Source organism: Panthera leo, chromosome C1, assembly GCF_018350215.1.
Source record: "Panthera leo isolate Ple1 chromosome C1, P.leo_Ple1_pat1.1, whole genome shotgun sequence".
Taxonomy (NCBI): domain Eukaryota; kingdom Metazoa; phylum Chordata; class Mammalia; order Carnivora; family Felidae; genus Panthera; species Panthera leo.
In genome coordinates, this window is record NC_056686.1 from 5,343,165 (window position 1) to 5,357,082 (window position 13,918).

A 13,918-nucleotide genomic window follows, 5' to 3' on the forward strand; every position below is an offset into this window, starting at 1 on the left:
CCGGGGGTGGGGCCCGCCCCGCCCCGCCCCGCCCCCCAGGACTGTCCCCGGTCCGGGCCCGCGCCGCCTCGGCCACCTGCGCGCCCGACCGCCTGCCGGAACACCCGCCCCTCACGTGGAGGCCGGCCCACCCCGCCCGGGTCCCGCCCTCTCGTGATTGGCGGCTCCAGCGCCCTATCCCTGCCGCGCTGGCTCCAGCCGCCCCGCTGTTCTTTCCCTCCCACCTCACCTCCCCGCCCCGGTGCCGTGAAAGGGGCGGAGCGCTCGGCTCTCCCGGCCCGGGCTCCACCCTCTGAGGGCCCCTCCCCCACTGCCTACGCGCCCGCTTTCCGGATTGGCCGAGCACCGCCCACCACCCGAACACCCGCGTTACGTAAAGGGCGTCGGCGTCTTTTCCCCGCCCACTCGCCTCGGGTTATGTAACTCGGGCGCCCCGGCCGAGGCCCCGCCCCCGGGCCAATGGAGGCCCGCACAGCTGGCCGCGGCGGCCAATCGCGCGGCTGGGGGGGCGGGGCCTCGTCACGTGGCGCGCAGGGGGCGCGGCGCCGGCGGCCACCCGGCACGCGGCGGGCTTCGGGACGGTTCGCGGCCCGGCCTCGCGCCGGGCGAGCGGTGGCGGCAGCGGCTGCGGCAGCGGGTGAGTGCTCTGCCGGGGCCGGGAGGTCTCCCCCGAGGCCGCCCTGTGCCGTTGGGCCGGCGGCCGGGCGGTGCCGGGCCGGGAACCTGGGGGTCCGCAACTTTGCGCGGGAAGTTTCCCTGCCGGGGTCCGGTTTCTGCGGAGCCGTCGGCGCCGAGGGGCCTCCTGCAGTCCGGCTCCCGCAGCAGGCCGCCCGTTTCCCTGGACACTCGTGCCCTGTGTCGCCCCCAGGCTGCCTCCTGGAGCGGGGCCGTCGGAGACTGCATGGAGACCCCGCAGAGACTTCCTCCAGGTGAGCGGGGTCGGTGGCCGCCGGCTCCCGGTGACTTGGAGCTTTCCCTGCGGCGACCGCACGCGCAGAAATGAGGAATCCAGGTCTGCCGCTGCCCGCAGAGTGAGCGGCAGGCAACGGACTGAGGGCCGCCCCGCAAAAGATGGACCCCTGTGAAGATCTGGAAAGGTCCAGCCATAAGTCTCTGGACTCCAGGGAGACCGGGCCTCCGGAACTTGAAGGACCACGGGCCTGCGACCCTGAGGCCCTGGGGAAAGGACACGAGGAGATGTGGAGCCAGAAGTACCACCTACAGAGCCCACGCGCGGAGAGCAGCAACAGGTGACACACCGTGATTCTTGCGTCGTTGTTCCTCGGGGAAGGAGGGCTGAAACCCTTGTATTCCTTTGTTTGTGAGCCTAGGAGAAGCTTTAGGGGGATACTGGACGACTCCGGATGAAATAAGTTGGGAAACTGAAGAATTCCCGAAGAGAACCACACGTACGGAAGGAGTGGTTAAGGATTTAGCTGGAGTGGGGGCTCAAGTGGGAATGAGAAAGAACAGAGAATGTTTGATGATCACCCCTTGTTTCTTGGGCTGGGATCCCACACCTGTCAAACCAGAAACAGACCCATGAACTAAATGAGTTGATCCGTGGTGAGCGCTTAGAAAGTTGCTGGGCACCTCGCATGCTGTGCAGTGGACTAACTTTGGCTGTTCTTGTCACCCAAAGCGTGAGTCGAGTTTTGTTTTTTAATCTTCCAGTGAACGGCAAGATCGAAACAGAGTTTACGAAGAGCTTATGATGGTTGTCCAAGAAATGAAAAAATATTTCCCATCAGAGAGACCCAATAAGCCGAGCACTCTAGACGCCCTCAACTATGCCCTTCGTTGTGTACACAGTGTGCAAGGTAAAACGAGCCGGAGGGAAAGTCCAGTGGTGCAAGTACATCATTTTGCTCGTAAACCTCAGCCGAGCAGGAAGAGTTGTCAGTGTGGTTCTAATCCCTGAAATGTTTTGAGCTTTTTATGGTGCTGGATGGGTGAGGAGGAAGTCTACACTGATTCTAGTAGTGTGGTAGGTGTGCAAATTAGGAACATCAGGAGAAGGAACCTTTTTTGTGTAATGGTTTAGGAACTGCTGTTGAGTGCCCGTGCCATATTTTGTGATTTGCTGCAGGAGAGTACACTTGGGCACGTTTTAAAGACTCACTTTAAAAAAGATGTTTTTTAATGTTAATTTATTTTTGAGAGAATGAGAGAGACAGAGCATGAGCAGGGGAGGGGCAGAGAGGGAGACACACAGCATCGGAAGCCGGCTCCAGGCTCCGAGCTGTCAGCACAGAGCCTGATGTGGGGCTCGAACCCTCAAACCGTGAAACCATGACTTGAGCCGAAGTTGGACGCTGAACCGACTGAGCCACCCAGGCACCCCTGAAGACTCACTTTTTAAAAGAATCATTGTCTTCTGGGGTGCCCGGGTGGTTCAGTCGGTCCAGCATCTGACTTCGGCTCAGGTCATGCTCTCACGGTTTGTGGGTTTGAGCCCCGCGTCAGGCTCTGTCTGTGCTGATAGCTCGGAGCCTGGAGCCTGCTTCAGATTCTGTGTCTCCCCCCCTTTCTGCCCCTCCCATGCTCATGCTCTCTCTCTGTCTCTCAATAATAAATAAAAGTTAAAACTACTTTCTGTGAAACATTAAAAAAAAAAAATCATTGTCTTCTAAGGTTATTGGGGAAAATACATTTGAGAAAATGCAATTCCCCATTCGCTGTCATCCACATACTGTTCCGGTGCCTTGATGATATATCAGGAATCTACCAAATTAAAAATGAACAATTACAAACACCTTTTCCTTTTTATCTCTGACTTTTCATTTCCAGGGATTTCTAAAGTACACATTTTCATTAGCATAAATCTCTGCGACTTCGTGTAGGACACACAGTTCTTGAGTACTGAAGTAATGTTTCTGCCATAAACATGTCACGTGTATGTGTTCGAAATTTTTGGTTTTAGTGTCTTCAGTGGGTCCTGCTCCTCGCAATGTGGAACATCAAAAAATCCTGAAACTCCAAGGCTTAGGTTTGTACAACTGTCAGTATTTTAGGTGCAAGATGATGCTGTGGTTTTGAGGAAAACACGCTGAGTGTCCTCATCCTGAAAAACGAGCCCACTTGAACGGTAGTGAAACTTCCTTCCTGAAGATACTGTTGTCACTGGACTCCCTCTTTATTTTCTTGTGTTTCTTAGCAAACAGTGAGTTTTTCCAGATTCTGCGTCCGGATGGAGCACCTCGAGCAGATGTGACCACGTACAGTCTTGAGGAACTGAGCACGGTTGCTTCAGAACACGCCTCCAAAAACACAGTAAGGATTCCCAAGTTTTGCCGTATCAACCAGGGTGATTTTTCCTAACGACTTTATCCAGGTGTAGATTTTTAAACCTAATAACTTGGGAGTTGCAGAAACCACGATTTGAGGCTAGAAGCAAATTACCATGGAGGTGTTGTGTAGTATGATGGCCCTCGCCAGAGCACGGACCTAAAACCAGGAGGCAGCACGCGAGCGGTGGTTCTCTGTGCTTTGGTTCTCAGGTGCCCCAACATCCCGAGCTTCCCTGAGTTTTCTGGAATTAAGAGGAAAAAAAATAAACTGCAGAGCGGTTGCCGTCATTTTATTCTAAGCCCCGAATTGTTAATTTGTATTTATAACATTCTTAGTTCTAGTACCTACTACTTTAAGTTGTTAACAGCTGGATTTTATAGAACAGGTGAGTTGATATGCTGTCATTTTTTGGGTAACGTTTTGGAAGAGACATTTAGTGTATCTGTTTTGAATCTCTTCATGTTGACTGAGTAATTCAACCGCACCCTTTACTGACGCGATGGAGATTAATTTTTTTTTTTTTAATTTTTTCAACGTTTTTTTATTTATTTTTGGGACAGAGAGAGACAGAGCATGAACGGGGGAGGGGCAGAGAGAGAGGGAGACACAGAATCGGAAACAGGCTCCAGGCTCCGAGCCATCAGCCCAGAGCCTGAGGCGGGGCTCGAACTCACAGACCGCGAGATCGTGACCTGGCTGAAGTCGGACGCTTAACCGACTGCGCCACCCAGGCGCCCCGAGATTACTTAATTTTTAATTCAAGTCATGTTTAGACTTCAGCGTGATTGTAACGTAACGATTTTGTCCTGTCAGAACATGAGCTGTGCTAAAACCACAGTAGCTTTTGTTTCACTGACCGAGGTGTTTATGGTACTGCTGCGGGTGTGGCCGAGATGTGAGACACACTGAAAAGTTTAAGAAAACATTTCCCCTTTAAGATCTCCAAAATAAAGCCAGACAGGAAGGCATGCCGGTGCTGGAATCGCAGACACAAACCGTGGCCTGTTATGAACGTTCCACATGTCCGATGGGACAAATCAGAAGTTATTCTTCTGTACTGACGGTGTCTCAGGGAGGGGAGTCTCGAGCCTGGTCCTAAAGCCTAGAGTTCTCCGTTGGTGAAGAGAGGACAGTCCCCCTAGTTTGCAAACGAGAAGGAATCAGAAGCAGACGTGCCACATGCATGCTTATAGATATGGGAGGAGCTGGTGTATCCTTTGGTATAGAAATCAGACCTTCAGGAGGTAAAATGCAGGTTCTACGGTGATGGTTAAGCTGTATATTGGAGAATTACACGTTCATTGTGGGACATGTGTGCGTGTTTTAAGCTTTTGATCACGTTAGAAGTCCAGAAGTTTACCTTTCAGGGAATATTGCCGTAAGGATCTCAGTGTTGGCATTCATCCCCAATGTTTGTTATAGGATACCTTTGTGCCAGTGTTTTCATTTCTGTCTGGAAGGTTAGTGCACGTTTCTGAACAGGCCACTTCGATCCTGAACTGTAAGAAGGGTTTCTTGGAGTCCTCGCACTTTGTTGAACTGCTCGCCCCTCAAGATGTGAGGGTGTTCTGTGCACACACTGTCCACTCTCAGCTTCCCTTCTGGAACAGCTGGACCCGAAGAGGTAACGGGACCGATGCTCAGATGTTTATCTTGCCTCGTAAAGATCAGTTTCATTCTTTGAGAGATAGGACCAAAATTGACACATTATTTTGAATCTGCAAACTGTATGGTTTTTCTTACTTCTTTATGTTAAAAAGTCAGAATGTGGAGTGCCTGGCTGACTCTGTCAGAGGAGCACACAACTCTTAATCTCAGGGTCATGAGTTCAAGGCCCACGTTAGGCATAGGGATTACTAAAAATAAGTAAAACTTAAAAAAAAATTAAAAAGTAAATAAAAAGTCAGTGTGACGAAAACAGCACTTTAAATGCTTCTCTTGACAAAAAGTTCCAATCAATATGCTGTCATTTAGTCAAGTTGATTAACTACGTAGGTTATATATCATACACATGGTGTGATAGCCTGCGTAACTCAATACCAGGTTATTGTTATGAAGACTCTGTTCCCTCTAAGTTAATAAAATTAAATTTTTTTTCTCTTAAATTGACTTCATTATTTCTTTGCTTTGTTTGGAGATAAACTTCTCATGGTCGGCTCCCATTCTAGCTTTGCTTCCCCCTAAAAGTTCACAAATCTCATTGCTTTGTTTTCCTTCTGACATGCTTATTTTCCTGAACCTGGGATGCCTGTTCACAGTTTTCTCTGTGGCATTCAGTCCTGTGTGCTTTTTAAAATAAGTCGTTACTTCTTTTTACAGCCACCCGTTATTACTTATTTCATATCCTTTGTTAGTGTATCTCAAAGAGCGTGGTATATAGATCAACTTTTTCCTCTTGATTCCAAGCCTTTTTCTCTATTTTTTAAATTTAAATTTGATTTATCATGCTAAAAAAAAATAACAAAATTTACCATCTTACCATTTTTAAGTGTACAGTTTCATGGCATTAGGTATGTTAGCATGGTTGTGAAACTCACCTCCAGAACATTCTCATCTTGCAAATCTAGGACTCTGTGCCCATTCCGATTTTTTAGTGCATACGTGGTCTAATGGAAAACAGTCTTGCACTTACAGGCTCCTTTTTCCAGTGACAGACCTTTGCCCCATCTTTTGTGTACAGTTTGTATAAGCTTCAGGACGCACACCTGTCTTCCTCATTTCCTGTCACTCGAAAATGTGGATTTCATTTCTGTTCCTCTTTCGTGAACACGTATTTTCAACCTTTAATTGTCCACCTTTGTTTCTCCGCTTTTATTGGTCATTGACCCACTCCGCGAACATGTATTCAACAAACACTGTGGGCCGGGAGGATGCAGGGTGTTGACACACAGCTGTGAACAGAGCAGGTGTAGGGCACTGTGTGCCAGTCCTCCCGCTTACCCGATGCCGCTCCTCCAACTGGCCTGTCCAGTCTCTGTTCTTTTCAACCGTGTTATCTTTGCATAATACTTGCTGCTGTGATATTTCCCCTCCGTGTGAAAACATAAATATGCCCTGAAATCGTCTTTTGGATCTAAAAGTTGGCTTCCTCCATGGAGAGACGGTGCCCATCTCAGTGACGAGCCACACGGTGCTTTGCCTCACACACCCCAGCGATTCCAACCCTTCTTGAGCCATTTCCGGGCTGGGCCTGTGTTGCCGCCTCCTGTCCCCTCCTCTGATCTCCTGGAACGTTAAGCGGACAGAGGAAGCTATCAACTCAGCCATCGTCCGCTTTTGGCCTGGCCTCTGAGCACATACCCACTTTGGTTTGTCGCGCGGCCCTCACAGAAGGCTCTGACCACTGTTCCTTCAGCGCACGCTTCCAAAAGCAAGAATTCACTGTGACAGCCGAGGTGTGGAAGTGATAACGGGCTCACATCTACTACCTGAGATCCTACAGTCGGGCTGTGTCCTACGTGACCCCTAGAGAATGCGGTTACGTTCAGGTGCCTGGTGTTCCATATACGTAGTGCAAACGAGTCTGCCCTCCGGTAGGGTTCCAGTATTTCCCGTGTGTAAAGAATTTTAAGCAAAGAATCCGAGGTCTGAGCTTTAAATCGAGTCCTGTCCCTTCGTGAACTGTGGAGGCCGGCTAGCTTCTCCCCGTGAAATGCTAGTTTCCTGGCAGCCTGTTAACTGACGCAGACGCGAGCTCGCCCATGGTGGGGGAGGCAGCAGGTATTTGGAATGTTCCGCAGCATGAGGGGATCATCCTCATTGCTACCATCTATGGAAAGGGACTCTTCTTCTTCATGTTTCAGTGGGTTAACTAATTTAATCTCCACAAAAACCTTATGAGGTGTAGACAAGGTCATGGTCTTCACTTGACAGGTAAGCTAACTGTGTGTGTTTGGGTCTGCTGGAAAGCAAACGTCAGGGCGGGGTCAGCTGTGTAAGAGACTCGCTGGGGGAGGGCGTGGGAGGAGGGGAGCGCTGCCCTCAGCCCACAGCGCTCCTCTGACGCGCGTGGAAAGAGCGGGAACAAGGACTGGGGAGGAGGAGGCTTGGCCAGGCAGTCAAAGGCAAGTCCAGGCCACAGGCACACGCCAGAGGAGCCGTGCGTCTCCGTGGACTGGTCCTGCCTCGGTCTCGCTCTGTGTGCAGGCGCTGGCTGGGAGCGGACATCGGATACGGGGCCCCGGGGACAGCAGCTGTGGCCTGTGGTCAGTTCTGTCCCCTGACGCCGGGAGCTGCTCCCCTTCTTGGCCACTACGGTCATTGAGGCACAGAGCTAAGTGACTCACCTGAGGTCACCCTGCCAGTAAGCGTGGGGCCATGTTTCTCCTTGGCGGTGTGAATCCAGAGTCCGTGCTCTGAACCACTGCCCCTCCTGACTGCCGAGTCCCTGTGGCTGTAACTTTATTTATTTATTTTTTAATTTTTTTTTTTAACGTTTATTTATTTTTGAGACAGAGACAGAGCATGAATGGAGGAGGGGCAGAGAGAGAGGGAGACACAGAATCGGAAGCAGGCTCCAGGCTCTGAGCCATCAACCCAGAGCCTGACGCGGGGCTCGAACTCACGGACCGTGAGATCGTGACCTGAGCTTAAGTCGGACGCTTAACCGACTGAGCCACCCAGGCGCCCCTCATCTGTGCCTTTTTAAAAGGAGTTTGTGTGTGTGTGTGTGTGTGTATTTTTAATCAAGTACATTTTCATTGATCATTCAAAAGCCCATTTTCTGACTCTTCCTATATTCTTCTGCTCAGAAGTGCAAAGATCTGGACCATTTTCCGTATTTTGGTTTCCTCTCTCTCTCTTTTTTCGAGAAGAGAGAAGGAGCACAAGGGGAGAAGAGGGAGAGGGAAAGAGAGAGAATCCTAAGCAGGCTCTACACTCAGCACGGAGCCCAGCGCAGGGCTGGAACCCACGACCCCGGGATCACAACCTGAGCCGAAATCAAGAGTTGAATGCTCAACCGACCGAGCCACCCAGGAGTCCCAGTATTTTGGTTCTTTAGAGCTCTCACTGTGTGTGCTCCTTCAGTGTATCTTTTTAAAACATCTTGGTTTTAAGCATTTCCTCTGTTCCTATGACTAAGGACTTTTTTTTTATTTAAAAAAAATTTTTTTTAACATTTTTATTTATTTTTGAGACAGGGAGAGACAGAGCATGAACAGGGGAGGGTCAGAGAGAGGGAGACACAGAATCTGAAACAGGCTCCAGGCTCTGAGCCGTCAGCACAGAGCCCGACGCGGGGCTCGAACTCACGGACCGTGAGATCGTGACCTGAGCTGAAGTCGGAGGCTTAACCGACTGAGCCACCCAGGTGCCCCAGGACTTTTCACCCCAGTGAGCGAATGTCCAAAAGATAAATTTAAGGAGCTGTAAGCAGAGGAGACGTAAATAGTCAGCAAACACCGGGGAGAAGGTTCAGTCCCCCGATCGAGGCAAACTTAAACGCTGCTGCACTACCACTTCACAAACCAATAAAATTCATGCAGAAAGCAATAAAATTGTGTACTGTCAGTGGGACAGTACACAGTGAGAGGCAGATAATCGTACCACTTGGCCCAGGGCCCCGACTTTGGGGACTTTATTCCAGGCAAGAAACAAGTGAAAGACATGTATGTGTCATACACCTAAATGCCGGAAGTTGTCGACGTCGACAATCCGTGAGGTGTGTCCAGACTATTCCAGTGAAATAGAGTTTTATCACCAAAGTAAATGTGTCACCGGATTATTGCAGTGATATCGGAGAGATGAGCACGGGCAGTTTCAGCGATAGAGGATGGACCACGGGAAGCAGTAAGGGACAGACCTCAGTCCAGTGCCCTCGGTCTGAGAGCCACTGCTAGAATAGGAAAGCCCCTGGAAGATCCTGGATGTGACTACATCTCAAGAGTAGCTCCTCCTTTGTTGTTTTTTTTTTATAATGTTTATTTATTTTTGAGAGAGGGAAAGAGCGTGCGTGAACATGGGAGGGGCAGAGGGAGAGGGGGACAGAGGATCCAAAGCAGGCTCTGCACTGAGAGCAGTGAGCCGGATGCGGGGCTCGAACTCACAAACTCTGAAATCACAACCTCAGCCGAAGTCGGACACTCAATCAACTGAGCCACCAGGAGCCCCAAGAGTATCTCCTTTGAAAGAATCATTTATTGTCTGGGGATAGTTCAAGTTTGTCTCACCGAGGAGGGGCTGCTCTGCCCTGTTGCTCTGGGAGGGGGTGAGTAACACTTTGTCTTTATTTCCCGCAGCATCTCAGTACGAATTCGCTCCGGTGAAATCCTTTTTCTGCAGGATCCGGTAAGTCTCGGGGCTTGTGGGGGCCGGGAATGGTGGGTTATGTTCTGATTTTATTTGGTACTTTTTAGATTCTTCCGGATTCATCTAGGACTCCGATCTTGCCATCAGAAGTTTGTATTTTGTTTATTTTTTTAGTGTGAGAGAGAGAGAGCAAGTGGGGGAGAGGGAGAGAGAGAGAATCCTAACTCAGCAGGCTCCATGCCGAGCACAGAACTCAACACGGGGCTCGATCTCACAACCCTGAGATCATGACCGGAGCCAAAATCAAGAGTCAGATGCTTAACCAGCTGAGCTATCCAGGCACCCCAAGAAGTTTGTATTTTGATTGGGAAGAGACATACATTCACAAAATGCCTACCTACATAAAAATGCAATCAGGAAAAAGGGCAAAGAGATTCTTGTTAGCCAGTGATGCAGGGAGGGGCATTGTCTCTCTCTCTCTCTGCTCTCTCTCTCAACCACTGGATGGTAAGTTAACTGTCAAATGGCCATTGTTTTAGGTTCTTTTGTTTTTTGTTTTTGGTTTTGTTTTGTTTTGTTGCTTTTTGTCCTTTGGTCACATTTAAAATTAATTTTTGAAATTTCTGTGCCTCATGTGGGGCTTGAACTCACAACCCTGGGATCAGGAGTCACATGCTGTACCGACTGAGCCAGTCAGGCACCCCAAGTTTTTGAAATTTTCAATAACTTTAAAGGAAGTAAGATAGATCTGTTCAAGGGAAGCATTTAAAAGGTCCAGACATAGTGAACCAGAAGAAAACAGACCAAAATTTTAATCGTAGTTGATTTCTGGTAGGAGTCATTGGTGACTTTTACTATAATTTGTTCATGTTACTTTGTCAAAAAGAAAACGTGTTTCAACGATGTTATGATTCCCAGTATTAGTACTAAAGTTCCTAAATGCTCCAGACGTGTGGAAAACTAAAGAGAACACGCCTTGTAATGGGTTAGTCGGCCGCTCCGTGGGGTTGGGGGAACTTGAGCTAATCGTATTCCGGTACTTGGGGGAGCGATACCCCGGGGAAGGTGTGCAGGAGGGAGGGCTGTGTTGGTTCATTCAGGCCTTTACAGAGGAGTTCTTATGAAGAGCTTAGAACAGTGCTTACCACGTAGTAAGTGCTGTTTGTGTTTGTTTTGTTAGTAAACATACCCGTGTGCCTTCTCTGAGCCAGGCGAGGCTACAGATACAAAGTTCTTGCCCTCATGGACCTTACATTCTGTGTGTGGGGGTACCAGTAATAAACAGGTACATGTGTATGTGTCAGCTGGCGGTAAATTCCGTGTAGAACAGTGCAAGAGAGTAAGGGAATTCTGGGCAGTGCAGAGATTACTAGTGTTCTCAGGGGGGTCAAGGAATCTTCTCTAACAAGAAGCCTGATTGGAGCCAGAGCCTGAAGGAGGTGAGAGAGTGAGCCACACCTCTCTGAGAGAAGGGTGTTCCAGATAAGTGCAAAGGCCCTGGGGCGGAGCATGCTTGGCCTGTGGGCGGAGTGACAAGGAAGCGAATGCTGCTGGAGCACAGGAGGGGGTGAGCAGGAAGGACAGGAAGAAACAGGGAGCTTTGACTTCCGAAGGAAACGTTTTGTTCAGGTCTATCATTTATTTGAAAACTTTAGTTTTGGAATTTGCAAAATAAAGGGAAGTAGAGGAGAAAGGACGGTGGACTGGTACGCACTTACCATTCCGCCTCGATAACTTTAACCCACGGCCAGTGGTCTGTCACCTCTGCCACCACCTGCTCCTCAGCCCGCCCTCCCCATGATTCTGAAGCAGAATCTCAGATCGTGCATCATTTCCTCCATTGGCATCTCAGAACGGGATCTAAAAGATAAGGTTCCCATTAATGTCTGTGATGCTCAAATTGTCCCGTCTGTGGCCAGCCGGAGCCCCTTCGGGTTAGCTCTGGGGCCGTGTGAGGGCGCCCCTGTGGTCGGTGACAGCCTCCTTGGCTTCAGGGATGATGTCCCACCCAGCCTCTTCCCAGACATTTCCTGCCTCAGACATGGAGTCAGTTGTTTCTCCAAGGATCCCTCACTCCTCGTGCTGGGAAGTGGCATCACCATCCGGAGGCCAACTCTGCACGGTGGGGGGCGGGGAGGTGGCTAGGCTTATCATGGCTTCTAGGCATTCTCAGTTTCATCTTCCAGAAGGATGGCAATTGGTAATTGGTGTTAAAAAAGGGCCGCGTTGGGCGCTGTGCTGGGGATGGCGTGGGCGCGACAGGCAGCAGGTGCACAGGGGGAGGGGATGCGGAAGTGTCTTGGATATCGTGGATGGATTTGTATGCGAGAGTTACTGGAGTTTATCCACGGACGAGGTTGGGGTGTGAAATAGAGGCTGAGTCGAGGTGGCGCAAGAGTCTTTGGCTCCAGTCGCCGTGTGCGGAGGCAGAGGAGACTAGGAAGGCAGCTTCCTGGAGCAGAGGGCAAGAGTACAAGTTAGGTTCGCCTTACCTGTTGGGAACCTACTCGTGGTGTTGAGCAGGCGTGGGTCCGTGAGTCTGGAGTTGCAGGAGAATTCCGGGCTGGAGACAGGGACTCGGGTCGCCTGCGCACACAGGGCATCGCAAACCCCATGGCGGGGTGGGCCTGGGAGATGCACACACAGAAGTCGGAGGGAGCGGGAGACACAGGCTCAGCTCGTGGCTCAGGGTCCAGGGAAGGCCACCCTCTTCTCAGTGGCGGAAGCGGGTTCGTGGTGGAGAGTGGGGCCACTGGTGGAGGTGCCGGAGTCTGCAGAGAGGCGAGTGAGCGAGGTGGGGGTGGGAGTGCGTGTGCACGTGGCCACGGACGGACGTGGAGCTTCTAGGCCACTACAGACCATTTGACACCTATGTCAATGACGGTGGGAGAGGGGATGTGACTGGTAGAAACAAGGGAGTATGAACTCAGTTGTGGGCACATGGACACTAAGGGGACCGTCGTATCCAAGGAGAAGTGTCCTCTGGGCAGCTGGAGCTGTGAAACAGGGTGACAGTCTTGGAGTCGAGCCGCCCGACCCAGGGAGGTGTCCCGCAGCGGGGGCTGGGGCTTGGCCAGCAGGTTGCAGCCCTGCTTTCCGGCTCAGGCAGGCACGTAAGGAGTGTTCAATCGCACACAGGGCCCTGCGCCCATCAGGTGTGGCTGAAACAGTAAGACTGAGTCAGTCCCCTGAGAGATAGAGGAAGGGACGGTGAAGAACTGGCTTTGGGGGCACGATCACAAGAGCCCCGTTTTCTGTCATGTGGTACTTGGTTTAGACGCATGAGGTAAGATAGGTAGTTACACCTGTCCCTCTTGGAAGAAGCAGAAAGTCACATTGGATAGTTAGGGTTTGGCGGTCAGAGGGAAAGTCGCAGGATGGCTGGTTCGTTTTAACTCACTAAGCTGGTTCTCCATAAAGCCTCTTTTTTTATATATAAGTTTATTTTATTTTGAGAGAAAGAGAGCTGGGGAGGGGCCGAGAGAGAAGAGAGAGAGAGAGACAGAGGTGCCACACTGTCAGTGCAGAACCTGATGTGGGGCTCGAACTCAACAAACCACGAGATCATGACCTGAGCTAAAACCAAAAGTCAGATGCTTAACCCACTGAGCCACCCAGGCGGGCAGCTTTCCATAAGACCTCTTTATCTCTGAATAATGAATAAGTATAATTGCCTTTGGGTATTGAAAATATAAACTAATGTTTCTCTTCTCTTTAAAATAAACACGTTTAAACATTTTAGACTTGATCTGTCTCTCTCAGAAATTACCAATAGGACATTTCTCCTGCCTGGTTTCACGTTGGGCTAATTGAATGCATGAGGACAGGCACTCATCATTTTTATTCTTTTCAGTGGAGGCGAAGTCAGAGAGCAAGAGAAGCGTTACTACCCATTCCGGATTATTCCCTATTTGACGCGCGTACATGTCTCTACCCAGCGGGAACCTGAGTCGTGCTGTCTCACCCTGGTGGAGAAAGTTCGCTCTGGTTATGAAGGTGAGTCCGGAGTCTCTGCTTTTAGATCAGACCTAACCTGTCAGCACATCAGGTGGGAACACATGAAAGCCTGTTTACTGAGCTGTGGAACCAGAAAAGAGCTCTCAAGGCTTCAGCTTGGCCCCGAACTCTGTGGGCATCTGTAGCATATAGCAGATCTTCCCTGATGTGTATTCACTACCCTTGACTTCTTGCGTGCTTGTCTCCTTCAAGGCAGCAGCACGGCCCAAGGGTCTAAGCACAGACTTGGCCACAGATACGTGATCCTCTGACCCTTTCTGTACTGGGGACTGTCCTATGGCCTTTTGCTTCTGCCCTGTGTGAAATAGCATAGAAAGTGTGGCACAGAAACATCACAAAAACGAATTTGTGTTTTTTAAGT

At 50.3% G+C, this 13,918-nt stretch overlaps 1 protein-coding gene across 1 annotated transcript in view; it reads left to right on the plus strand.

Moving 5' to 3' along the window:
* Positions 1-598: 598 nt before the first annotated feature.
* PER3 (period circadian regulator 3) overlaps positions 599-13,918 on the plus strand; it is a 59,905-nt gene continuing 46,585 nt past the window's right edge. Inside the window, 8 exon segments of the mRNA XM_042951091.1 lie at positions 599-637; positions 869-1,250; positions 1,675-1,820; positions 3,158-3,273; positions 4,714-4,915; positions 6,195-6,197; positions 9,531-9,579; positions 13,394-13,536. Of these exon segments, the coding sequence (XP_042807025.1) occupies positions 1,072-1,250; positions 1,675-1,820; positions 3,158-3,273; positions 4,714-4,915; positions 6,195-6,197; positions 9,531-9,579; positions 13,394-13,536 (838 nt within the window). The 5' untranslated portion in view covers positions 599-637; positions 869-1,071.